This window comes from Pholis gunnellus (assembly GCF_910591455.1).
Source record: "Pholis gunnellus genome assembly, chromosome: 12".
Lineage (NCBI taxonomy): Eukaryota > Metazoa > Chordata > Actinopteri > Perciformes > Pholidae > Pholis > Pholis gunnellus.
Genome location: NC_136539.1, coordinates 14,157,719 through 14,168,950, shown reverse-complemented (window position 1 = coordinate 14,168,950; position 11,232 = coordinate 14,157,719). Strand labels below are relative to the sequence as shown.

Below are 11,232 nucleotides of genomic sequence, written 5' to 3'. Positions count from 1 at the left end.
GTAGTACACTAATGATGTTAGACTGTACAGAGGGATAAAATTGTATCTGTACTTAATGTTGAAGCTGTGTAATGCCATGAAGTCTTGTACATTTCTTTCATTTTATTGTAAATACAGAAAAAAAAACATGTTACCTGGTTTACATTCATCAGCACTGGTTAAAAAAAGAAACATGTGCCATGTTAAATCTATAGATATATGAACATATGAAGAAATATGTGGACAAAGATGGCGTCATAACACAACCATGCTAAAATAATAAAAGGTCAGTTTTGTTTTTTAAACCTGTGGTGTGATTGCATCTTTTCACAGGTACAGTGCAAATATATCTTTCACACTTATTTCTGTTTCTATACACATACAGAAATGAGTGTGAATGTGGGAGAAACCCAAAAAGAAAACCTCCTCTCTCTCTCTCTCGCTCTCTCTCTCTCTCTCTCTCTCTCTCTTGGACAGTTTGTTCTCTGCAGTTTCCTGTCAGGGGAGAACAAAAGTGTCATTACATTGCATTCACACAAACATGAGTGGCAGGAGGCCAGCTTTCAATCAGCAGCCCTGTGTTTCATAAAACTTTCCAATGGGTCCACAAATGTGTACACGTTTTGTGTGAAAGCTTTCAGTGCAAGACACACCCTTTATTCTACCATAAGTGCATGTTCAGATTGTGAACTTTCAAATCAGCTCTTTATAAATAAGTGCATCAAGGTACGCTGATCATGATTTCCGCTTGCCACTAAATGCAAAGGGACCATGTACCCATCAGTGCGTTGGGATTACATTACGTCTCTATAAAGTAGTGATCAGGGTTGTTTTCCACTTTTGTAAAGGATAATAATCACCATATTGCAGTAAACAAACAGGAAGAATTGCCCCAGGTGGTCTGTGATTGTCCTCGACCATGGCAGAATTAATATGCAAAACAATCCTTCTGGTTACCTATTAACCCCTCACTGTGCAATATATACAGTGTTTCTCTGCTACCTGGTCCGAGGTTTGCTGTGTGATAACTGGCTTAAACACAAAAGTACCAAACTGACACGATGAAAGGTCTTTAAAAACTAGCCTCAGCGTTTTTGGACAAAACAAGGCTTTAAGATCAGATAACGTCCTTAAAGCCCTTATTGTGTCAGTTGATATTTTACTGTATATTTCCAAACAAGTGTGTTAGTCATTTAACAGAACAGCAGGCTTCCTGTTCTCTGCACTTTGCGCAAGAACATGTTGTACAGACTCAACCATGTGCTAATAAGAAACAGAATACAAGAGAATATGTGTTTGTTTACAGAGCAGTGAGTCTGACACACATGAACCTGCTGTAACCTGCGGCAAAGCAAATAGGACTAAGTCATGTAGGACAACTTGGAGACAAAAGATTTTTTGTTATTTGGAATCACACACATGGTTACACACCCAGAGGTGTGTTCATTCATGTTTGCTTGGCATCCTCATGACTCCTGTTAGACCTGATCGGGCATCTTTAAATTGAGTGACACTTCTAAGGAAGGAGAGTCTTTTAAAGAAGAGAAAACGTATTAAACCAACCTCACCCTGAGGATTATTCAGCCAGAGTAATACACCAGTGAATATTTACAGCTGTAATCATACACAGTGTAGGTCTATACTGATATCAATGTTTACTTCAAGTAAAAGGAAATTAATGTGTATTTTAAGATACCGAAGAGCAACTTGCATCAAATCGTTGCATCAAATCGCGGCAGGGCATATGAATTTTTACACAAAAGCACAAAGATAATTTTTCAGACCCTAAAAGAGAGTTTGTTTTGGTAGTTTTATTAGTTGCACTGAGTTTGTTTTTATATATGCCTTAATGAACTACGCTTGTGTTCGAATGAGCATTTATTTCAGGTCCTCTGTTTATGTCAGGCAGTCTCAGAGCACTTCTGGATTGCGGCCAGGATTTTCAAAATAAGACAGTCTTTTAAATAAAAATAAAAAAGAGCAACTTCAATAAAACAGAAATACAATATTTTTCCTGAGAAATTAACTGGAATAAAGTGATCAAAATGAGACATTGTATCGTTGTTGTTGTTGTTTCGTTTTATAAGTCAGAGCTCCACATTCTAGGCGTCTCTCTAGCTGCGTGCTTCCTGTTAGCCAAACAGGACGTCATCTCTGTTTGAGCATAAAAACAACCGAGTGGGCGTTGAGATGAGTTGTTAGTGTGGTGCTTTCTTTGCGTTGACTCCGGAAAGTTTTTCAAAAATGGTGCAGCAACTCTCCAAATCTGGAGCGAAGGAGACTCCTCTGCTGAAAGCTGGTCATCCTCCTGCAGGTAAACTGTTGTTCGCGCACACTTCGTGTTGCAGCGTGGAGTTTTATTTTGAAGACAATAAAGCCAAAACGTTGTTGTTTTTCTCAGCTCGACCCAGATAGAGAAAGAGAGCCGTGCAGATTTAAAACGTTGAATCAAGTAGTTAATCTGTTTTTAAAAATCCTGTTATGATGCACATGTTGCTACAGTGTTCTCGTGTCGTGTGATTCGCTGGTTATAATGCTAATTGCATCCATCGGGCTACTTTTGTGTTCTCCCTCACGCTCTTTCTTTTCGAGCAGGCCTCTGCTGACCGTAACACAATGTTCCCATCGGCTGAATCCTCATACAGGGACGATGAGACGCATGCAAAACCCCCGTTGTGCAAACCGACTGTTATTAGAAGCAATTTCACAATCGGGGGGGGGAGAATCTGTTTTTTTGTTTTTGTATTGTTTTGTACGCAGCCTCCCTTTTTGCATGTAAACGTACCGCCGATGCTTTACTTGTTTGCATTTTAAGGGAGCATTGCACGACTTATGGAGAGCTGCTTAAACGTCGATCTCACGTCGTAATGTCGATGCGCATTAGTTGTTTTGTAAAAATGAACTTAAGTCTTCTTGTGTGCCCCCCCCCCATCAACACAGCCTGGCTCCAGTGGGGGTGTGACTTCAAAGTCTATAAGTCAAAGGCTTTTTTGTTTTGATTTCAATGATGAAGCCTAAAGAGGTTAATAAAAAAGGGAACAATTCTAAAAAACAATACTTTGACCATCTGTACAGCATTTTAACAGCAATATAACTCCACAAAAGTAATATTTCTTAGTTTTGTAGAGGACTTAGGTTTTTTTTTCAGGTTTACAGAAAGTAAAGTTTAGTACATTTGCTAAACACATGTGCTACAGGGCTGATTTTTTTTAATTTTATTTTGTAGATAACCCGAATTTAAACCATTTTCTTCTCTGGGTCAATAGTGAAGGCTGGAGGTAAACGGGTAGCCAAGAAAAGCATGGAAGAGAGTGGCACCCATGGGACTCAAGAGAAGGAGACCAAGAGGTCTGATAAACCAAGGTTGGTTGGCAGTGTTCATCTTCAAAATATATGAAATGGGTTTGAAGTGTTAACTAAAATGGATATTGTTTCTGACCATAAAATGTTAGAATGGTCAGCAGTATTTAGATCTAGTAGATTACTGAAATTAGTTTTTAAGTTTAGTAAAACTTTTCCATACGTGTGATCTTGCTGCAGGTCCCTCGCCACCTCCAACAGGATGCAACAAGTTAGTATTCTTATGGCAGGAACTCTCGACAAGGTAAAGAAAGAAAAAAAACATTGCCTTTTTTTTTCTTTTCAAATGTCACGGTGCCTCTCATGCCACAGTGTGTAATAAACTCCTGCTTGTTTGCAGCTGAGCCATGACTTTCCAGAGACGCCAGTGAGCGTGAGGCACAGCAAGCTGCGCCCCGCGGTGGAGAAGCCCCACTCCTTCCCCCGGACCTATTTCATCCAGCAGCCGAGGAAGTTTTGAACAACATGTGTTTAAGACTGTCCCAGAGGGAACCGTGTCAAGTCAACCGTGAAAGACGAACCCGAAGTGTTAGACACGTGAGGGGACTGGCAGGTTGTCTGTGAAGTGTCCTGTTTATGGAGAGAGAGAGGGGGGGGGGGAGAGAGAGAGAGAGCTTTCATCAAGCTCTGTGTTTACTTTCTAGGCTGTGCTTGTTTGTGAGAATACTATAAACCAGCATTGAATGTGTCTTTTCTAGCATTGTAAGAGAAATGCTGTAGTTATATTTCCTAGCTGATGAAAACCAGATGGTGTTTGGGTATGTTTAATGTGAGGGTTGGGGGTTGTTAAGTGAGGTTTTTGAGAAAGCTTATTTTTTTTTCCAGTGGAATCTTCACTATGTATTGCTTGGCTCTTATTAAATTTGATTTAAAAAAAAAAAAAAGAATAAAGATGAATAATTTGCATTCCCTTGCTAGATTTCAGATCTTCTTTTTCCTCAATGTTTATTTTTGCTGTAAGCTACAATGACCACTAGGTGGCGGCAAAGTGCCATTCATAACAAACGAACAAAACAATCTGGTTCTTTGTGAACTTCAAAAATCAAACAATTTCAACCTTGATTGCTTTTTCAGGCTTTTATTCACTTTTATACAAACTCCTGTATATTGCAAAAACTGGTGTAGCAAGTGGCTCCAATGAATAAATCCTGACTATCATCATGATCCAAAAACAAAATCCCAAATTGTCCTCAGTGTTGTCAAAGGAGGGTTTTTTTTTTTTAGTATCACGCTTGAATCAAGGCTTCCATTGTGTTCAGTGATTCACCGTTATATGGTGTGAATAGAAGAACTCTTGGGGAACTTCCCGTAAAGGCTAGCTAGGTCTTGTCAGTCAACAAGAGCCACAGAAACTGCTCGGCTTTGCTTGAGGGCAAATTACTCCAACAAAATGTTGCATCTGCAAGAGAGGACGGCGATTAAGTAAAACAAGATAGATGCATGCTGATTCAGGGTCAGATTTATGAGTAAAGTTGTATCCTGCAGGCTGGAGTCAGGCAATATCATATGTATTAAATCATATAGCCATGTTTTGGGGAAATACCACACGCTGGGCCTGCAGAGAGCATTTCCTCCACGACGGATTCAATTTTACACAATTTTCTGCACCATTTGATCAAAGCATCCTGATTTACAGTTATACGGTTTTGTTTTGTTTAAACGTCCGAAAAACTAAATCATTTGTTGAACCAGCATTGTGATTCATCTCAAAATGTATGCTCTCTCACACCATATTTTCAGAAATGAGTTGTGCATAATACTATGCGGGACATTTTAATAAACAGGAAGTAAAAGCTGCCAGACCGTGGGGCATGAACACTGTCTTTTAGTAATGCTATATGTATGCACACCCACACTACAGAATGTGCCTTTTGTGTCCAAGTTATCAGTTTCAATAAAAGCCCTGCGAGCGTGGAAATAAAGTACTCCGATCCTAATCCCCGAACAGGTTGAGTGTGAGCATGCAAGTGTGCTTGCCCCCCCGTTCTTGTGTGTCATGTTGTCCATGTGTTCGCTCGTGACCTTTTTGTTTGCATCAGAAAGCCCTCAAACAATATCCGCTCGTTTGTTCGCCGACAAAGTACTCGACGATAGCCCTTGCAAACACAATGTGCCGACCTTAAATTCTCTCTGTGATGCTCATGCTGTTCGCACATGCCTTTGATGCCATCTGTGTGTAAAGTTCAGAGGCCTCTTCTGCTGCTCTGATCGAGGAGTGGGAGCAGTTGGTGGTCTTCATGACTTGCAGACATGGGGGCATTTCACTGCCAGTGTCTGCCCATTCCCTGCCATCTGAAGAGCCTCGACCCTGTGACGCCCACCGCACTGCTGAGAAAACACTGCGCACCGAGTGTGTAACACCGCCTCACACAGAGGGGTGGGATGACTGAGAAGATGTGGTTTGCAGTCCCAAAATATATATATTCCTATCACCACAGTAGTACACTTTTTTTAAAAGTATGCAGGTTAACTCCTTACATTGCAGCGTACACATGAAATAATACAGCATTACAATGGACAAAAGACACAGTTATTAGGATGTTATGGTATTACACTTCTGTTGGACACATCTTTGGTGAGATATTGCACATGAAACAAGCTGCATACAATATTGTCACCTCATGAGGTCCCCATAGACTAAGGTGTGCTGTGAGCGTCACTCGATGGAGCAGGGTGAGTCAGAAAGCCATTGTATTCCACAGAGTAAGCATTTATTTGCACTTTTGAAGCTGTAAGTTCATTAGATACGGTTTTGTTTGTACCTGCATGGTGAAAACATACTAACCTCTACATAGAAATAACATTTGAAGTAAGATATGTGCTGATATGACGCAGTAGACAGATTCATCAGTACACACTAAGCTACTGAAAGACATCCTGCTTTTAACAGCCACTGTCGCAAAACCTAAGGCAATTAGGCTACATTTACATAAAAGCTTTGACTCATGTTCCAACCCATCCTCTCCTATTGTGCATTAACACGGATGAAGTAACACAGTATACTTGATAAGATTGCTAGTATAGGAACTGGTCATTCAAAATGTGGGCATCATAGGCTGTTTCAATTCAACCTCATTTTAATCAGTTACAGTGCTCAGGTTGTTTAGAACATAATGAAAATACTCCATTAAAAGTCTCTCATTCAAAAATTCAAAATTGTAAGAGTACATCATTATTAGCAATAAAATGTATTAATAGTAAAAGTGCTTGTTGTAAAAAGACTGGCCCCATTCAGAGTGATAAATCTTTGATGCAAAGCAGCCTTTTAATGTTGTAGCCCGTCCAGGTGGTGCAACGTAGCAATGCATCATGTTTTACGAGCTTATTTAATCTTACTTTATCTGCAGAGTGGCCAAAAATGATAAAACAAGATTAATATATGGAGTAAAAGTTACTACATAATATGTAAAATATTTTTGATCTGAAAAAGGCGGGGGAAAAGAAATGTATTGGAGGCCAAGATGACGTCTTTAAATTTCTTATTTTGTCCAAAAATGAATAATTTTCCAATCATATGAAAAATTAAAAAGCAGCAAATCCTGAGTCCTTTAGAGGCTGGAATCAGAAATGTTTGGCAATTTTGCCTGATAAGTGACTTAAATAATTACACCAATTATCAAAATTGTTCATCAATTCTAAAGTGAATTAATCGTCTCACCTCTACTCTGACATGAAGCTTACTGGTGCACAAGTATGACGTCGGACAAAATGGAAAAAGCTTAAAAGCAGCCCACCAAAATCCTTAATGTTGCTTTACCTCTGCACTCAGTTAGTTTTTAACATCAGTGTTAACAAAAGTGAGGACTGGACCTGTTTAATATTATGGTAAACAGAAAATGTATCCTTAATGGTAGCCTGCCAATGTAAAGCACAGTATATCTAGGCTCAGTATATTTAAATGTGACAAAACAAATGACTTCATCTCAAGATTTATTTTCACTTTTATCAGTATCACACAGTTTTATTTTATGAGTCATAATTTCCTAGGAAGTTTTCTGGAAAAAACAAACAAACAAAACAACAACAACTATGTAATCTGGTATTTATTAGAGGGAAAACGTCTTGAGGCAGTTATTTGAATTGGACATTGTTTAGTTGTGTTGAGATTATGAGTGGGAAATTCGAACAAATTAAAATGGATCATTTTAATTTGAAAAAATTAAAATGGATAATCCAGGAAACTATTTTAGGGATTTTTCGTTGTGGGGGATTTGGAGGATTTGAGTATTTCTGGCTATGTCCCAGCACCCCCTGCAGCTTACAGTTTTCCTAATACATGTATCTTGCATCTTGCATCCTGTCGTGACCATGAGGCATGCTCAGAGACACGAGGAGGAAGAGGAAAAGAGGAGGAGGAGGAAGGAGGAGGGGTAGTTCATCTTGGTTCCTCTGTGGATGTGCCTCCCTCACAGATGACCTCATGCGGGGAGGAGGAGCCCAGCGTCCCGCAGCCTACCTTTGGTGGATCCAGTGGGAACTGAGTTCGTGAGGAGATTACGCTGCAAGACTGGGAAAAACTTTTTTTGGGGTACTTTAATACCCATGACATTTATCAGGTAAGACTCTAAACAATATTCCCACGTTGTGCTGTGTCGACAGAGTTCGCCCGGAGGTGTCTGTTCACCGGTTCATAAAAGTAACGTCAGAGAGTTGTTTCAGTCAGGAGTTTTGGTGGCATTTTCCTGGGGAGGAATGTCGAGACATGCCCATTGAGAGCCGCCCGTCAGAAACCAACGGGGATGACAGCAGTGTGTGTGTGTGTTTCATTTCGAAGACATTCGGGGTTATTTCAGCCTCTGTGGTCGACTTATTTCCTGCGTCGCTGACGTTACTTACGTTAAAGTGTTACCGTTACTCGAGCTAGAAAGCGGAGCATCCAGCTCCGTTGGCGTAAATCAAACACAGTCCACAGGTAACGCTTCTGTCTGGGTTCGGCGTGAAGCGAAGCTCGCTGGACTCCCACGTCACACTGAAGCTGAACAACGTGGATCAAACAAGTTGATCTTCGGTGTTTCACTTTTATTCTAAGTGCATATTTTCCTAGTATTAAAGAATAAATAAAAATGCTTTTAAGCTGTGGCTTGTCTTTGAATAGGTAATCGATTATATTGGCAACCGTTTTTTGATAATGATGAATTAGAAAAGTAGCAAATAGCTACAGATGTGAGATTATTATGGTTGAGTATGAATAACACTTCCTGTGACACAGGGCTACAATTATTCCTCTATTGATCATTTCATGTCAGTTAATAATGCCTCTCACAATTAGTGTCAAATGTCACCCTGGCTCTGGGGGATTAAAAAAAATATATATATTTGACAGATTTATGAATATTTCATGCTTGTTACTGTTTGCGGTAACCTCTCTAAAGACATCTATCTAAGAACATTTGAATATAGATAATAGTTATTGCGGAGTTAACATCCAGCTCAGTAGGATGCAGATGTGTAACAAAAAGGTTCATTACTTTTCTTATAACTGTGTGGTCTTGTTTGATCCCGATGTTAGTCTGTATTTTGTGATTTGGATGCGGCGGCTTTCAAACCAGGACCCAGCCCAGATACAGTGGTAGATTTAAGGCAACAGGACTGTAATCTTGTCTGCCCACATAGATTGAGTCATTGAAGGTTGACCACCGGCTGTAGATGACTTTTGCTGTTTTCAGCACATTTTCCATTGAGGGAATCTCCTTGTACACTCAGCCAGGTGCTTTGAAACGTTTTCCCTTTCAGAGAAAATTGCTTGTAAATGTCAAGATGCAGTTTTGATCTTTGAGAGCACATGAAGTCATCGACTCAGTGTTCTCTCTGAGCAAGCGATGTAAGGTCTTCATAACCTCTTGGCGTTCTACCTGCCTTAACATTAGCTGCTTCCTGTGCCGAGTTCCTTTAAGCTTCAAGGGCAGCTCCACTCTACATACACTGCTGATTTTTCATTTTACACTCAACAGGTGCCGCAGCTGACAATCATGCCGACTGCCAGTTAACCCGGAGATAGTCAGTATTAACTTTCCGACATAATTTCTGGCAATTTCACGCTGATTGTGGAACTATTACAACGGATTTGCATGCCTCTATGCCGCGGCTAGAGCTGCCACAATTGTCTACCAACTGCAGGGTTATGAGACTGTTTGCACTACAGAGCACTCATCTTATTGAAAGTGCCACAAGAGTCTGCCTCCCAGTCGCTACAGAGCCAGGTTCCCATGGTCCCCCAGCCAGTTGGCCAGTAACAGATGCTGGCATCAGAGTCTCATTGTTATGGCTGAGGAGGGAAAGTTATTGGACCCAGTGACCCGACAGACAGCACACTCTGAGTTGTTGATGATGATGATGGTGATGATTATGATGATTATGATTTTGTACTTTTGAAAAGGGCTACTCATTGCAGAAGCACTTGGTTCCAAAAGGAAACAGGAAAGAGAGATTTTAGAGTTTTAGTCTGGTTCAGGACCCCTATCCTGAACGTTGCGACGTGAGATTTTGTAGATTTGGGATTTTCAGTACACTTGATATTAACTAAGCCTGACCACAAATATAAGCTGCACCATAATGTCCTAACACACGGATGCTCTCAAACCTTAATTATATTGTACTGTTCAACTCACCTCCTGTTGGTTTGGTTTGGCTCGTTGAGCTCGTATGAAAGCTGTCATTCAAATATCAGGTATGGGTTTGGACTTTGTGATTGTAGATTTGGGATTTTAGCTTGAATTTGAAAGCTGAAGTACTATTATCCATCTACTCATCATGAGAGCTCTCAAAGAAGCAATCTCCTAGGCTGTCTAATGGGATTTTCATAATATGTACCGTAAACGGCAGTTATGTATCATGGCCAAGACGTGTTCACATGTCAAAATCATTGAGGTGTTTTTTTTTTGGCATGTTGTCCAATAACTGTGTAATACCAGAGGAGGCAAGAAGCTATTACCCCCCCGAGCTCCTGAAACTGAAGCAGTATGTGTTTAATGCCACGCTGTGGGTGCGACACAATCTCCAGCAATGAGGTAGCCGAAGAGCCATAAACACCTAGCATGGCTGCAAAAGTAGGATAATACTTTACTACATTACTACAATACTCCATGTTCTACTTACTCTTGATTGGCCTCCTAAAAGAAGACTCGTGTCACAAAACATCATATTTAAATCCTGAAGTTCTATAACGCCTAAATATTTACCAGGCAAAGAAATGATGTTGTCATCCTCCGTGTTGGGGTGAAGGATCGTACACAGGCCTACTGGCAAAGTGGCATTGTGTAATTGAATTAGCTCAAGTTTCCTAAAGGCTCTTGCCTTAGCATTTCAAATGATGTACCAATGATGAATTCATCATAACACCACTTTATCTCTAGAGTTGAAAGTCCATGTAAGCAGGCGTGTATGCGTTTATTAAGGTCTATGCACGTGCATGTGTGCGCTCATGTTTGCATGTGTGTATCTAAAGCACGTGTGTGTGTGTGTGTGTGTGTGTGTGTGTGTGTGTGTGTGTTTGGAAGTGCTTCTTAGTTACAGCTGTTACTGATTTACACTTTTGTCAAGCTTTTTTGAAAACCCAACAGACAGAGAGAGAGAGGTGTAGAGATGCAGAGCGCCTCAAAGTGTGAAATTCAGTGTGAGTGAAAATGTGCTTGCAAAGAATTATGTTGCGATCAATTTTGTTGACATTGGCAAACTGATAAAGCAGAATTAGTATTCTTTCCAATGTGTCATGATTATTGTAGCTTTGACAGCGAGTGCAGCTCTAGCAGCTACAGAAAATGTCCTTTTTTATTTTTCTTTCACAGCAAGAAGAAAACAAACCACCTCGACAGATTTGATGAATCTCTGTCCGTGTAGAGATTTTGATGCTGACCAAATGTATGTGGAGGAAGGCCCTGTTCAAATGTCCACCCT

The 11,232-nt window shown here is 40.3% G+C and overlaps 1 protein-coding gene across 1 annotated transcript; it reads left to right on the top strand.

Moving 5' to 3' along the window:
* Nucleotides 1–2,151: 2,151 nt before the first annotated feature.
* On the top strand, nt 2,152–4,253 carry dap1b (death associated protein 1b). The gene is made up of 4 exons (XM_079170067.1): nt 2,152–2,293; nt 3,246–3,342; nt 3,520–3,583; nt 3,680–4,253. Exons 1-4 carry the CDS (start codon nt 2,224–2,226, stop codon nt 3,797–3,799), a joined length of 351 nt encoding a protein of 116 aa, XP_079026193.1. The 5' UTR covers nt 2,152–2,223; the 3' UTR covers nt 3,800–4,253.
* Nucleotides 4,254–11,232: the final 6,979 nt, after the last annotated feature.